The 16,574-nt window shown below is 36.9% G+C and overlaps 2 protein-coding genes across 6 annotated transcripts in view; one reads left to right on the forward strand and one right to left on the reverse strand.

Moving 5' to 3' along the window:
- Positions 1 to 3,163, reverse strand: part of LOC104594912 (transducin family protein / WD-40 repeat family protein) — a 39,260-nt gene extending 36,097 nt beyond the window's left edge. For 4 of the 5 annotated variants that reach the window (XM_088896974.1, XM_010255463.3, XM_010255462.3 and 1 more), the window contains exons 1-2: positions 2,851 to 3,163; positions 1,551 to 1,681 (exon numbers count right to left, since the gene is read on the reverse strand). In XM_088896974.1, coding sequence (XP_088753100.1) covers positions 1,551 to 1,681; positions 2,851 to 2,895 — 176 coding nt within the window. In that variant the 5' untranslated portion in view covers positions 2,896 to 3,163. Of the gene's footprint in view, positions 1 to 1,344; positions 1,421 to 1,550; positions 1,682 to 2,850 lie in introns of all 5 variants that reach the window. The other variant, XM_088896975.1, reaches the window with a different exon arrangement.
- An 8,267-nt stretch (positions 3,164 to 11,430) lies between these two features.
- Positions 11,431 to 14,693, forward strand: LOC104594914 (2-oxoglutarate (2OG) and Fe(II)-dependent oxygenase superfamily protein). The gene is made up of 2 exons (XM_010255465.3): positions 11,431 to 12,293; positions 13,944 to 14,693. The coding sequence occupies exons 1-2, from the start codon at positions 11,499 to 11,501 to the stop codon at positions 14,319 to 14,321; spliced, it is 1,173 nt and encodes a 390-aa protein (XP_010253767.1). The 5' UTR covers positions 11,431 to 11,498; the 3' UTR covers positions 14,322 to 14,693.
- Positions 14,694 to 16,574: the final 1,881 nt, after the last annotated feature.

Below are 16,574 nucleotides of genomic sequence, written 5' to 3' on the forward strand. Positions count from 1 at the left end.
TATGGCAACTTTTGGATATGTCAATGGGTCAACTTGGAATTGGTTTCAAGTCATTTATTGTAACTCCTGAAATTGGGTATGTCAATGGACCAGTTCTTACTGTTCCAAACCATATAGTTTATAATATATAGAGGTCCCTTGGTTTTCTTGTAATTTTTTTATACTTTATGTCTAAAAGGGTAAATTTCAAAGATAGTATATAAGATAATTTTGGTTAAAAACACTTGTTTTATCAACATATAAACAGTTTATTATTTCACTGTCATTGTTATTAAGGTTATATTATCAAAAATGAAGTTCCAAGTTTGTTATTATCATAGGTAATTACTGATGTCAAGTATAACCAGGTAAGCCTGATTCTCCCGATTAATAACAATGAATTTCATTAAGATTAATAGTTGGCTCGGTTTTGGGTCTATTTTATACAACTAATCCACTTAAAACCCAACTAAGACTGACCCCCCCATACACACCCCTACAAACCTTGTATAGGTTTCTCTACCTTTTCTTTCAAACCAAACAAAGCATAAGTTTTAGTAGGATTAGTAATGAGTTATTGAATTTATTCAAGAGTCAAGAGTCCTTATTTGAGTGCTCTTTTGGCTTATCAATGGGCTTGTCATAGTTTTAAAGCAATTATAAGTTGTTCTAGGTCAACTTTTGAGTCCAAATTGGAGTCTGTAAAGGGAGACCTGAGATCCTGAGTTCTTATATTGAGCCCATAAATAGAGTCATTGTAATTGGGAAAATGAAAAGAAAAAGAAGCATTGATCCAAAGTATAAAAGTTTGATCTGGTAATTCTGGTTATTGTCAGGTATTTTTCTCTTCTCCCCTCTCTCTTATTTCTTCTTCTAAGTGATTTATCTCTTTGCTGCTTACTTTAACAGCAAGAATTCTTCTAATCCCTTGCTCATTCTTTGGTGGACCAAAGACAGAAAGGTGTCTACATAGGCACCTTTCTATGATACAGGAAGTTTGGTCCCCACCAGCACAACAGGTGAAACTGAACTTTGATGGAAGCTCTATATGTAATCTGGGCCCATCTGGTATAGGAGGTGTTTTCAGAGACAATGAAGGCAAGATAATGGCTCTGTATTCAGGTCCAATAGGAGTTGGAGATTCCTTAAGAGCGGAAATCTTAGCACTACATCAAGGTGTAAAACTGGCCAAACAATTGGGGCTACAACAGATTGATGTAAGGGAGAGACTTTATTGGGCAGTGCTGTAATGTTTGATGTTTATTGGATCAACCTTTTCTAATAAGGGTTGACTTCTGTATTTCAGTTTAATTTATCTCTAATGAAAGTTATCGTTTCTGATAAAAAAAAAAGGTGTCTACATACTTCTCCACCTGCATTCTTCATTCTTAATCCCCCAAATCACCATCATTACAAATCCCACCATCAGATCCCACCTGCCCTACACCAATGAAGAATACTGAACATGAAAAATATGGTTCTGCAATGACATGGGAAATATTCCTCCCTTACAGTCTCATGATTACTATTAGTAGTCAAAATAGAACCAAGAAAATTTTCTTTCAACTCACAGTGTTCCAATGGCCAACAGACGCTGAATGGGGTCAAAAGCAAGAACCGATGCACTAGATGGGATTCCATAGTGCAAAGCAATATGTGGATCTAAGTCTGTTGGATTCACACTTCTGTGTTGTACATTACCCTGTGTCAAATAAAAAAACGTGTTTCAATACAGAAACATGAGAACAATAATGTAATTGTCATCATAGCCCCACATTAGCATTTTTTTTCATTATACAAAACAATAGAGCCATCTAGTGAAAGATCAATACAAAACATTAGCATTTAGAAGCGTCTCAAACATGATTATACATCAATAAAACATAAAACTATCTTATTGACAATGGTAGATTTTATTAAGAGAAACAAGAAAAGTGATTATGTAATCATTCATCCTATTTAGAAAGACAACAAAGAAAAATGCAATGCATGCATAATCAACAAGAGAACATGTCTAAAACAAGTAATATAGATAAACAAGCCTATTTTCCCTGACAAAATATTTTTGTTGGACCCATGTTCCAGGAGTAAGACCAATATCTTAGCTCTGATGGATATCCTGTGTTTAGTTGGACCCGAATATAGTACCACAACTCCCTGTCTTGTCAGAACACAATCTGTGATGACCCTACTCAAAATTTTCGGTCTAACTGGAGAAATGTAAATGCATAAGTAGATCCCCAAAAAAAACAATACAAAAAAGAGCCGAAATTCAAACAGCAGAGGCTCTTGCGAGGCTACCTCCTCGGAAAGAACATGACGAAATTATTGTCCCCTTGAAGCATTTCTTTTATCGTTCTTGTAAGTGTAACTCACTTACTAAATTGACCGTTTACTCCTTTTTCCCTTTCCTCCCCTTTATAACTTCTAAAGAGAAATTCTTAATTTTATTTGTCCGTTTTCGTTTTCTTTTAACTGGTAAAGAACAACAATCTCTCAGTTTCACAAAATAGTCGCTAACATCGTTTTTAGCGCAATGTGGGAACTAAAATGCATCCAAAAGAAAATTTCAGTCTTCTTCCATTTCGTTTTTTTAAATTGGATGGTTGTTCTGACTTCACCATTTCACTGGGTTATTGCAAGAGAAGGAATAATAGATCAATATGAAGAAAAAACCAATACAAAAATAGAAATCATGTATAAAATGCAACGCTTGTCTTTTTGAAAACCAAAAGGAAAACCAAGGATCATCACCAACAACAAAAAAGTCGCTTCATAGCCGAAGATGGTAAAATAAAATTAAATTAAATGATAAAATTTTACGAATTGCAGAAACCAATTCACACGATAACAGAGATAGAGAGTGATAACCTGACGAGGATGATGTGCCTTTTGTAATAGGCGTTTGGCGAACATGGTTGCATCTACGATCGTTCAATTGACCTGTCACTCTGTTCGACGTTTTTTACCCTTTGGTTCCTTTCTCTAGCTCGAGCTCGTTGAACTAGAGACTTGAGAGTTAAGACTTCTTCCTCGAATCCTCGTCCCACTTACGAAATGTAGTACTTCGACGACGCATCTTTATAGCGTGCTCGTCATTACAATCGACGGCGATGAGCATCTTTGATGTAATTTATTGGTGTTTTTCTGTTTTTTTTCCCCTTTTCATCAAACGATGGATAATGAAAAAGAAATGAAATGAGCCCACAGCTATTTTGGATAGAGATCGGTTTCAGTCAGGGCCACACCGTCCCAACTGCCTCTGTGGGGCGCCAATCTGACCTTTACTGTCCTGCCTACTTGTCTTACCTAACGGCATCGAGATCGGCTTTATCAGAGCAATCCTGTGCCTACGTCGTTGTAACAGCCTTTTATAATTTTGTATTGAAAATATTTCCCTATAAAATAAAACACACAAGTATAGAAATATTCTCAATGGATGACAGTAAAGGCTGTTCAAATGGACTTTGCCCTAATTGAAGTCGAATTCAATGGTATTAGGCTTATAATTGCCTTATTGGATCCTCCTACCCTACAAATAAAGGCAAAGGGTACAGTAGTACTTTGGAAGAGGGAATTTGCATTGGCGCCTAGCACATGTAGTACTGTAGAAAAGGGAATTTACATTGGCATGTTGCAACGTGCACCCTACACATGCCCCAGCACATCCCAATCATAAGAAATCGGATCTGTTCTTTACACGCACATCCTACCATGCATTGAGAACATTTCCCATACTTATAAGTTATTTTTCACAAGAGATATTTTCAATACACGGTGGATATGCCTGTGAGGCGCCCTATGTAAGGAGTATATCCTATTCCTAATTGTAGGTCCATAATAAATATGAGAAATGTTCACAATGCATTGTGAGATGTATATGTGCATGCTCTGTGGGGGGCCAATCTAACCTTTACATGAAAAAGAGGTTCTGGTGGAATTTACATTTGCACCCCACATTCACATCTAAGCGTCCGAAACATTTCCACACTTATTATTGGGAAGTGTTCTCAATACACAAGTTAGGATGTATAGTGGGGCGCCAACGTGATCTTGTTTCAGTGTTGTGTCAAACCCTATAGTCGGGACAAATGGGTTTTGTTAAATCAAATTGAAATAGATGGAGTTTTAATTTATGATATTTCTAATAGAGTTAAAACAAATCAATCCATCCCAAGCATTATTGGTCTAGGTATTCTGGTATTACATGATAAATTTATTATTTTAAATTAAATTTAAATGGATTTTAATTTTTATCAATTAGTATTTGCAATTCATGGGTTTTGTTAAACGAAGTTAAAGTGGAGGTGCCTTAAGAAATTTCCATTTGAGAACCAATTCAAGTCCAACCTAAAGCTGGAAATGGGTTAGGTCTACCTAATAAAATCAAGCCAATGGAACCAATTATAGTGGCTCTTTGGTATGCTGCAGTTAATAATTAGGGTGATTGATAATTGGTTTGATTAAAATGATTACTAATCGGTTCAGGATGGATCCACCCTATCTCAAGCTTAACCCAACCCATTAACATCTGTATTCTAATCCAACTATTATTTGTGGATTAGGAATTGTTAAAGAAAAGTGTATTACTTTTAGATAGGTTTTATTAATATTTATTAATTGTTGGTTTTATTAATAATTTACTTTATACGAATTTGCATTAATTTTCATCATCTTTTATATTGACTTTAAGGTAATAAATGTAATTTGTATTATTTTAAAATGGAATTTAAATTAATAAAGTTGATTCTAATTTATTTACTGTTTAAGATATTAATTAATTAATAACTGGCCAACTTTGGGTTATTGAGTTAATTTAAAAAAAAAAAGTAATCAAATTCAGTAAGTTATGATTTATTAGTTACTTAATATTTTCTATTTTCATTTAATAAATTTATTTTTGTTAATTTTAATAAAGTTAGTGAAACTAAAGTATTTAACTTATTTCAATTAAATAACTAATTATATAACATAAGTTAAATAATTAATTAATATAATTAACAACATAAAATGTACAATACAAAGCCAACAAGGTACTCTCAAGTGACCACAACATTATCAAAAAACTGACCAAATTGTATAGCCCTGTGAAGCCGAGAAAATACCGAGTTGCACTCATTAAAAAAAGGTGAAAAATAAAACCAATAAAGTAAGGCATGGATGAAACGCACAGTCAAATCGTATTTCTGTCGTCGATCGCTGGAAGAAGCTTTCACCACCGGTGATGCCTTTTGCCTTCACTGGTTGGAGAGGATACCTGAACAGGGGATGGGTGGAGACTGAAGAGACATGGGAAAGAAGAGAACTGAAATGAAAAGGTTTCAGAAAAACACTTTGAATGAGGGATGGCTAATAGGGTTAGTGGTAAACACCTGTTTACCACCCCCACACTAATATAAAATGCGCACATGCTTATGGATGCGTGTTATTCTCTCATAATGTTGGAATAGTGTTCAAACCCATTAAGCTTTGACTAAAGCCGACCCCGCTTAAAACGATAGAGATTATATCATTTATATGTTTTAAAGTACCATCTTGGTTGCCAGTTTCTGATTTTTAAATCACATCATGAGGGCCTAAACCACGATTTTTTTTCCCCTGCAAATGCTAATATGTTAGAGAACTGTTCAATCTATGTCGGGAGCGAATTGTGAGTTGTGACCACACAATACCCTTGCATGTATGCCATTCCACTTTATTACGTCCTGTCTCAATTGGGTGTATTTTCAGTGTGAATTGTTTTCTTGTTGTAAGGTTCAAACAACAAATCAATAAGTTTTAAAACAAGTCAAATCTCAAAATAAATTATGTGAAAAAAAAAAACATGTTCTTGATTGTATCCGTGTTATTGCATTTATAAGTTTGAGGAACATGTTTAATTTCATCTAATGATCACTTATCATGTTTCATAAAATTATAATATTTCTAATTCCAACTCTGTTTTCATCTTAAAAAATCATCATATTAACCAATAGTTTTACAAACATGAATGGTGTTTTAAAACAGAACTAGCAGGGAAGCCCTTGCTTCGTAGGGGAAAAATTTAAAAATGTCATTTAGAGATACAATTGTTTTTATGCCTAATTGAAGATACACTAATAAATCAGGTTATATTTTTAAAATAAAATAACTATAACTATATTATTATGAATAATAAACAACTACGTAGAATCAGTCTTGAACCGGTTATTTAATTGGGATCAAATCATAGACCTCATTATATTGAAATCAATAGTCAAAATAATACTAGTTTATTTTTATGTTAATAAGTTAAAACATTTTTAACTAATGTTATCTTATTTATTATTTATCAAATTTAGTATTTCAAGCATGAAACATATTAAAAATACAAGAAAGAGAAAAATTTATATATTTCATAAAATGTTTGGTTCCAAACCTGAATAAATTCTAGACAAGTAATAATGAGAATCAATCCAATAATTAATCAAGACAAAATCATGGAACCAAAACCGTTATAATTATGTTCAATCAATTTAGCTCCATCAAGATAGACCCAACCCATTGGTTCAGACAATTGTTTTTCTTAAACAAAACAAACAAATAAATAAAAGTCATGGGGAGAGAATAATTTGTTAGTAAATTATTTCCAAATAAATAAATAGATATTTGTTGAAATCTATCTCTTAATGTCACGTCTCTTTTATTCTACCGATTAATTTTATTAAATAAATAAAAATTGAAATAGATAATAGGAAAGAGAGAGATAAAGAGTTGAGAAAGAAGAAGAATGGCATTTTATTTATAGGATGTCATAATCGTCAATAATTGTATGTAACACTACTGTAACTTTTGAATGCCATTGAATCAATTATATATGGATATTTGTTTTATATGTGGCATTAATATAATTTTTGAATAGTATAAAGGCAATTATATAGGGAAATTTGTTTTATATGTAACATTCTTGTAATTTTCAGACAAAGAGAAGCGGAATAAAAGAGAGAATAAATAAGAGAAGGGAGAGAGAAACACGTGTCAATAATTTAGAGAACAAAAAACATATAAGTGCCAACTTCACAATGTTGCCATACACCTTCCCAATCCCAATGGTTTAATTAAGTATACATATAGATCAACTTATTTTTGCTTCTCCCAAAGCAAAAGCATTATGGTTGAAGAATTCCTTTAAATATTTTGGCTATGTTTAGTAACATTGCTAATTCTACCTCAAATGTTGAGGTTTGCTTTTTTTTTTTGTACAAATTGGGGAGAAATATATCATCACACCATATATAAAAGTCATTTCAACTAAAGAAGTGCATATGTAGAACTGATCATTGGTAAAAAAAAAAGATCATTGGTGTTTCAAGTAAAAATTAAAGAGCAATCTGTATTAATCAACCCACCACGTCTCATGTTAAAGATTCAGCAAATGCATCAGAATTTAAATACTTGAAAGTACATATGAAAAAGAAAAAAAAAAAGATAAAGATAAAGAGAAAGAGTGAAAAGGAAAAGGAAAAGAGAAGAATGGAACAAAGAAAAATGGGAAAAAAATATAATAGAAGCTAAACTTTATTCTATGTATTCAAGGCGAGTAAATGTTATTTGTCTAGTTGTCTAACGAAACGAGTGGTGGTTCGATTGTCACGTAACTGGGTAAAGTCCCAGATGGAATGCGGTTTCAAACCTACCATTAATGGCTCTAAATTCACTTTTGAAAATTAAATTACGGCTTTATCGGGGGCGAAAGGCGAGTAATCAAGACCAAAAAAAAAAGTTGTCTACCATAGCTAATGTTATTTTTTTTCTCCCACAGGCTTACTAACTGGAACCTTAACAAAATAACAATGAGAGAAAGGAGATATTATATCACTTGATTTCAAAGTAACTAGCTTTGTTTAATACTTGACAATTGTAGCTGACTTTTGGGTTCAATAGAAGTGTTAATACATTTTGATTTTGCTTTATTTGACGGGTCATGTTGTTGTAAATAGACATTTATTTGTTGCATATACTTTGAATTCAATTTCTGGTGCATTCATTATTATTGGATACATACGTAAAATCTAGATCTCAACTGATCATATTATTTTTTGTTAATTTAAATTCCATATATTGTACTTATGTACAAATTTGTAGAGTATGAAATCAGTATTTTGTATGTATTTGCATTTATTTGTACTCTTTCTAAACAGAGCCTACACATTTAACCAGATGTATTTATCATTACATTCAATCAATTAAGTTTTTTGCAACACAATACAATAAATGCACCATCAACTTTGCCATCCATTTGTCGCTTTTGTGATTTCTCTCTATATGGATACCCGTGTGGTTACTATTTGGTATTGGGAACATATCATGGTTTTTAAAAATGATTCGGAGACTGAATCGGTCAGGGGTTTAGTTATCGGGTTGAATGGTCCGACCATTTGCATTGAACGGTCAACCCATTCTAACAAAAAAATAGTCAAAACAGTTTGAACGATTAACCTTCCAGGTCAGCGGTTTACTGACCAAAATCAATAGTTTTAGACAATTTTTCAATTTTGGAGAAAACCAAAACCGGTCACCTGACCGGTTCCCGGTTGGTCTGATTTTGAAAACCATAGAGCACATATCAAAATCCATAACCCCCCTCCCCCTTTATTCTGCTTTTATCTGTAACTGATGAACAAGGATAATGAATTCATTATGTAGGCCCCAAATGGGATTAGACTGAACAAAACCCAAGCATCTTGAATGCCGAATCATGATTACTTCATCACAACTTCCACTTGTCCATTTTCATTTGATAAATGCAAACCCATCAATTTAAAATCTTATTCACTTGGACCCCACAACTGACAGCCCAAAATTCGTGATAGAAACAAACAAGCAAACATTTTTCTTTTCTTTTTTTTCTTTCCCTTTTTTTATTGATATCAATTGATTGCCCAAGAGTTGAAAATCCACTTGGATGATCATATACATGTTATTTTATAACAACATTAAATTTGAAAATTTGGATTTCAAACCGAGGGGTCCAAATTGATGGGCATGACCTAAGGCTAATTATAATATTATTAATATCCTTAGATTAATTAGTGGTTTTGTGGCTTTATTCATTTATTGGGTTTAGACTTTTTAAATACTTTAAACCCGAGCTTACAAAAAGAAACGAAATGTGAGAGAATAAGTTAATAGTTACATCCTTATATATTTAATGTGAATACTTTTAAAATGAAATATAATAGAGAACATCAATCAGCTCTGAATAGACTTGTTCATAGCCGGGCTTTACACTGTTTTAGGTTTGGGCTTTATGATGGATCCATTAAAATTTTGGCAAAAGTCAAGCCTAGGGTCTAGCCATGAATCTCCACCTATTTTACATTGTATCGGCCTTTTGAGTTTACATTGTATTTGGCTTTCTAGTGTTAGCGTGCCATGTGGCGATCCCATAATTGTTGCATAACACCTTGACATCATGTAGGTAATGATTTGTCTTAACCAAAATAACAGGGACCTACTCAGAACCACATTGGATGCACCTCACACACTTGGTCACCACCTCACCATGGCCGATTTGTAGACACTTCATTAGGATCGGGATGGCCACCTTAGGATCAAGCTTGAGACCTCGACACGAAGGGAGACCTCCCATCGAGGTCTCATCGACCAGACTGAGGTCCAGGTAGCAACCTGGATGATGTGGAGGCCAACTTGCCTACACTTCTGTCAACCTACTTTCGTTGGCTTGATAGAGGCCCAGTTTGCAACCTACCTCCGCCGACCTGACCGAGACTTAGCTAGCGACCTATCTCCACCAACCTAACGGCGTAAGATCTCGATAGGACTAGGTCGGCAAAAGAGGCAACCTACCTTCGCCGACTTGATGAAGACTTAGGTGGCAACCTCATCATGATCAAGCTAGGGACCTCGACATTAGGGGTGATCTCCCTCGAGACCTTGCCGACTTAACCGAAACCCAGTTGGTGACATGTCTGACACGTTGGGCGACCTCCTCCTTAAGCGGGTTATCATCTTTGACTTTTTCACAATTACGATGCCACATTGAAAGAACCAATTATCACTTTGTCTGCTTCGGGTGTGACTGGATAAACATTACCCGCTTATGCAGAGTCCACCTCGAGATGTAAAACTACCTCCAAATCAAATGGGCTGAAAATCTCAAACAGATTTCGTGAGCCTTACAGCAGCTTACTTATACAAAGATATCCCCTTCGCCCTTCCTCATAAAAGGTAAGCGCGATAGCAGATCGCTTACCATCAGGATTCAGCAGTCTGTATTGTCAAAACTCAAAAGAAAACAAACTGCTTATGTTTGTGGGGCGCAATGTGGTCTCGCTCATGCTTGGTCATCTAAAATATTTGAAAACAAGGGTGGGTATCATATCATTCCCTTATTCTTCGTCACATGAATGAATGTATGAAGTGTTCAAAATAGCAAAAAGCCATTCACTAAAGGTCTGAAAGCTACCAATTTCAAAGCTCCACAGGAGCCAGCCAGAGCATATAACAATTCTTGAAATGAAATCAGATCTGCTATGGTAAGGGTGTGGTCCCGGAGGCCTGAGACTAGAATTCCTTTGTTAAAGTATATCACGTCTCTAATCTAATCACTATTGTTCACTTCTGTGTAAATTATAGGGAGTATTAGGGTGGTATTAGTAATTAGCTCACCTGTCAAGTGTCAGCCAAAAGGGGCACGACTCCCCTCACAACCGGCGCCCGGGGAGCCTGGGATACTGTGCTCCTGAAACCTATGCATTACTGAACCAACCCCAAAAAGCTAAATTAAACAAAACCAAAACCAAAACCATTGGATTTGTGGAGCACGGCCCACGGCCCACGGCCCACTGGTGTTGTCAGCAGCTTTCCAATTCCAAGTTCCAACTGCTTCTGCTTCGAGATATTCCGTTTCCGCTTCTGACTAAAAACGCTCCGACAAAAGCTGCTCCATTCCTCCCCTCTTCCTATTTTTATTTTTATTGGTTCACATTTTACCTCTTTTCCCCCCTCTTCTCTTTTTTGTAATCTTGCTACTGCACTGCAGATGGTATCGTGAGAGAATCAGACTACGCAGTACATTTTTAAACCATTGGATTCGATCGTCTGATATTCAATCGAAACACATCTGGTGATTGATTTCATTACCTAGTGGCTAATTGTGTTTGGAAATGGGACCCACTCCTTTCTAACCTGCACGGCTTCCTCTGTGTGTTCGTTGATCGATAATCTATTTGTAATTTGATTACCTCTAGGCTCTAGTCAGTCGTCATTCTATCAGTATCAAGACTTCTCGATTCAATAGAGTTGCCCTACGTGAGATGCTGCTACTTAACCGTTGGATTGGTGCCAATGAAAAGCGATTTGCCGAAACCAGAAAGATCAGGACATCAGTCATGTACGAATCCGTTGCGTCGGATCAAAATCTTCCTCACGCACGACACATGTATTTCTTATTTTCTTTCGTTCGCTTAAATACGGGAAGACAACGCTGAACCTGAAAGCCATATTTCTCTGGTGTGGTTTGTCGATTGTCGCCCGCAATGGCATCATCCACTCACAAGCACCAACCTCTGCCAACCTTGCACGGCGTAACCGCAGCTCCGCCACCAACACCATCAACGCAGCCCAACCGACTCTCCTCCTCCGACGCCGCCGACGCTCTCTCACGTTTACTTCACCGCCTTCCACCCACCCTCTCTCTCCCTTCTCGTCTCTCCCCACCCACAATCTCACCTCCTGTCATATCCATCTCTGAGCAAAACCTTAACCTCCGTGAAGACCTCCTCTCATCCTCCTCGGAACTCGGTTTCTTCCAGCTCACCAACCATTCCATCCCCTCCCAACTCGCTCAATCAGCCGAGCTCGAGTCGCTTTCTCTCTTCGACCTTCCTCACGACAAGAAGCAACAGTCCTTTCCCAAAAACTGGCCCGCCGGCTTCGATGACGAAGAAGAGGACGGAGATCGGAGCGGTGGCGAATCGTTCTGCTTTGACGTGCACTCTTGTACCGAGTCAACTGAGTGCCCCTTGTCATCTTTGATGGAGTTCGCTCGTGCTCTGGAGAAGGTAGGTTTCGAGATCGTTGAGGGGCTATCACGCGCCATGGGTTTTGAGAACCCCTTGGGGAACGACGGCACTCGTTCATGCTCGTTGATGTGGGTTGCCGAAGGTGTCGCTGGTAAAAAACCGGTCTTTTCGGGCCGGTTTTATCCGTATGTAATCGCATTGCAGTATCAGATCAGGTGTCGGAAATATTCGATGCTGGCCGATTCCGGTTGGGTGACCGTATCGCCACTAGTCGACTCTGTCCTGGTTACCATCGGGGACATCGCTCAGGTGACTTTCCTTGCTTTCAACCTTTTGTTTTTAATCTGTCTTCTGAAGTGGCGGCGAGGCGAGTCGGCCGATTCCACTCGGTTCAGCATTAGCTTAGCCGGTAGTCAGTAGAAGGCTTCTAACGGGCTGGGCCGGCTGGCAGAAAACGTCGGGCTCAAGAGTCAAGATAATACCATCTCAAACCGGCCGAGAAATCCGCCAAGGTGTGGGCCTCCGGTCCAGTCCAGTACATTGAGTACTTGGGTTTTGGTGGATCTGACACGCCATATAAGGATCCTTACAAGCACACGTAAACATAGAATAAAATAGCAAATTTCCCAATACCATAAAATAAATTGATAAGCCACTTCACAATATTTTATTTTATTTCCACGGCAATGTGGCCCACTAAAATGAAGTGGGGTATGGTGTGCTTTGATATTGCCAACCACGACAGATGACATCATGAGTTGGGATACGGTGAGAGATTTAGAGAATAGAAGGCAGTTCTTGTGAACCGTCGGATTTATTGACGAAGTTACGTTAATGAATTCCAAGTTCCACCTGGAGGAGGATTGTAAAGGAGCCGAAATGTGCGAGCAGGAGGAGCAGCCTTTGAAAATTATTTAGCGTGAATTATGGGTATGGGAGATTTGCATATGGCCACTATTCCTCTCTAGTGCAGTGACTCGGGATCCAATCCCTGAATCCCGCCTTCACCGGGGTTGGGGGGTCTAACGGTCTTGGTCTCAGACGCTTCCGAGTTCCAACCGGAGGGATGATACATCCATCCTCCGGTAGCAAGCGAGTTGAATTGCCGTAATTAATTAATTACCAAGTAATGGTGGGTCGGTTGGTAAGGCCTGCGCTGCGGGGCATGGGTATGGGCCTATGTATATATCCATAGGGAATAGGGAGTTGTCTGGCATGAGTATTATTTGGTTAAAACTGAAAATTTGAATAGAAAATTTTAGTTTTAATTAAAAATTCAATTAGTCAAAAGAATCAAATTAATTGAATTTCAATATATGTATGTATATATATATATATAGATAATAAAAAAACCAAATTAAAAATTTTGATTCAATTATTTCAGTTGAGCTTATTTTATTTGGCTTTCTGTTCAGTTTTTCCTCCCTACCCGTAGCCCCTAGCCCCCATTGTGTAGCCATAGGCAGTGGCCTGGCCCATGAAGGAAAAACTGCCAAAATTAATTAAAATTAGTAAATGATAAGTTAGTTAGTCAAAGTAAGGGGCTGTTTGAGCTGAGCTGATTTAGTCAAAGCTTTTCCAGATTGCCCGATCGAACCGGTTGAATTGCGGCTTGATTCCTTGGACAGTTTGGTCATACCCCAAACCGAAATGTGTAAAAAATCAGTCAAAACTGTTGATCTGGATGGTTCAACTGGAAAACCAGTGAACCAGTCGGTTTCTTTCAATTTTTTAAAACATAAATGCAAGCTAAGGCCATAATTTTGCATTATGTTGTTCATTGAGTTGATTTTTTTTAGGGTAAATATAATGACAACGTGTCAATGCCTTGCTCCATTATTTTAATATTTTTGCCAAAAAAATGCCAAATCCATTTTTTTTTTCTTTTTCTTTTTCTTATGTTGTTTGCTTTTCTACTAACATGTTGATTTTGGCAACGGATGGACGAACGGCCGAAAGGTATGGAGCAATGGGAAGTTGAAGAAAGTAAGAGGGAGAGCAGCGGCGAATTCAGGGAATGGAGACAAGTCGGGTTGCGTAACGATGTCGCTGCTGGTGACTCAACCAATGGACAGCACTGTATCTCCCCTCCTTCCGTCGGTGGTAGCTAGAGAAGAAGCTGGTGGTGATGGTGAAGACGATGACAACGACAACAGCAGCAGCAAGGGAGAGTGTGAGAACAAGGAGAAGGAGGACGGTGGTGATGGCAAGGCCAAGGGAGAAGAAGATAAAGATGAGAAGAGGGTGTTCTGCTCGTTTCGTTTCGAGGATTACGCATGGAGAGTTTATCACGAAAGGTTACTCTTCAAGGATCCTCTGGACAGATACCGCATCTAAATATCGGGTATATATGCACGAAGGAAATCTTAATTTGGATGCTGCTGCTGCTTCTGCTTGTCCCTGTGGCAATTAATGCTTATATAATGCATTAATTCTTTGACACTTGAACACTCTTGTTCTGGTATTACTGCTACAGACCTCGCGGCGTAGGAGGCCCAGACAGACAACCCTTATTGCCGTGAAAATTCTTGAGAGGAGGACGGATTAATGGCGATTCACTTTTTTAATTTTCAATTCCCTTTCTTCTCTGATCATTTACTGTTATTGGACTTGCACACTCACCTTTTACTTTTTTTCTTTTAGTTGTTGTATTTCTCTACTTACCTCCGACTCCGAGATAAATGAGCGAGGGCCGATGGGTTTCATGTACTTTTTGGTTTGAGCCTCTGATCTCGTCACATGGATATCAGGATGTCGTCTTATTCGTGCTTGCATGAAAACGTGGGTCCGAGTTGGGTGTCCTGCTGGCTGCTGGTGGGTTGGTCTTTTATAATATAAATCAATCAAAAACTGGGAACACAAGGTACACTACACTCCACAAACACAAAACTAGGCTTCCTCGTTACAGACAAATTTAGGCTTTGCAGAATCCCAAGATGGGCATGGGCCCAGCGTGCTTAATGTCCTTTCATTTTTTACTTTACACATTTCCATCAGCGCGCATTACAGTCGTGCCATGTGACGTGTCAGAATACTGATAATTCACATCTGACACGTCAGCGAAAAATTTCAATTATTACCCTATACTTTGGGCATAATGCTCACTCTGATCTCCACACTTTAAAAATAAAAATGAGATAATTCAATATCTAAACTTTGGAAACGAGTAAATCTAGTACCGACAAAAATATTTTTCAGAAGTCATCTAATTTTCTTTATATAAAAAAATTAACAATCCCAAATTTTTGTCTCTTTTATTTAATAAGATTGGGGTCACGTTTTAATAGCTGGTGATTCCAACTTTTTTGAATAGAAGAAGTAAAGATTTGAGATTGTTAATTTTTTATCGATCTTTAGATGGTTGATCAAGAAAATTAGATGACACTTGAAGGGCATTTGTGTCTTTTTAAATACTTCTTAACGGTTGATTAATGGTATGTATTGGATTGACACATTTTGAAAATTTAAATATTAAATTATTGCATTTTAAAGTTCAAAAACCAAAATGACATTAAACCCAAAATACATAGTACCAATTGGGAATTTTCCCATAAATAAATAAAGTCTCATAAGTCATCACCAGAGCAAAATGAGAAAAAAAAAGTACCATGCACTACTTTCTGTATTTCGGAAAATGAAATCGAAGAGGGGATACAGAAAATCCACATGACACATGCGGGAGACTTGAGCCAATTCTGTACGTATAGGAACTTTTTAACACCGGATCTACAATCCAGAATACTGATTTTAAATCCAACAATGGGCATATAGAATTGAAAGCATATATTAACTACCAGTATGGGAATGGAATGTTTTGGCCAACAATGTTTTTTTTTTTTTTTCTGCTTAGCATCTGATGGCATAAGAATTTGGTCTTCAATGAGAACAGTCACCACGAGCACCAAGGAGGGAAGAAGACAATTGGGCTATGATATTGAAAGTTCTCTTTCAAGTTTCAAATCCCAGCAAAAAATTCTTTGTAAATATCTAAGAGACGTCTGAGAGCATCCAATAGTGAAAGTTGCATTATACTGTAGATATAAATTTCACGTTAAATTTGGAGCACAAAAAATAATAAAGATAAATTTAAAGAAATTTAATTAATTTTTTTAAATATAAGTGAGATACAAATTAATTTTTGGGGAAAAAAACCCTTTGATTCTCTTGTTGCAAATATGACTCAAACTCATATTTATAGCTTGTCACAGATACGATCTGAAAAACTTGACAACTTATTGTAGAAAGAACTTGCAATGATCAATTGTAAGTATATAAAACTTTTGTTCACAACTAATTGTTGATTTAAGTGCAAATTGCAACGCTAACCTTTAGTTGTAGGAGATCCTTCAATTGTGGTGTTTTGATGAAAGCTTTCTTGTGATAATAGTTTGATGACTTGAATTTTTGAGTTAAAAGTTGCAACAATTTAATTGTAAGCATCTTGATTGACCGATTTCAAGATGATAGCTGCAACAACTTGGAATAGGAATAGTTGATTCAATGAGCCTTCTTCTTCTTCTTGCAAGAAATGTTTATAATAAGGAGCTGAAGGAGAAACTCCAAGGGGGAGAGCCTTCTTCTACTCTCTTT

Source organism: Nelumbo nucifera, chromosome 2 (assembly GCF_055504915.1).
Source record: "Nelumbo nucifera cultivar China Antique chromosome 2, China Antique-T2T, whole genome shotgun sequence".
Classification (NCBI taxonomy): domain Eukaryota; kingdom Viridiplantae; phylum Streptophyta; class Magnoliopsida; order Proteales; family Nelumbonaceae; genus Nelumbo; species Nelumbo nucifera.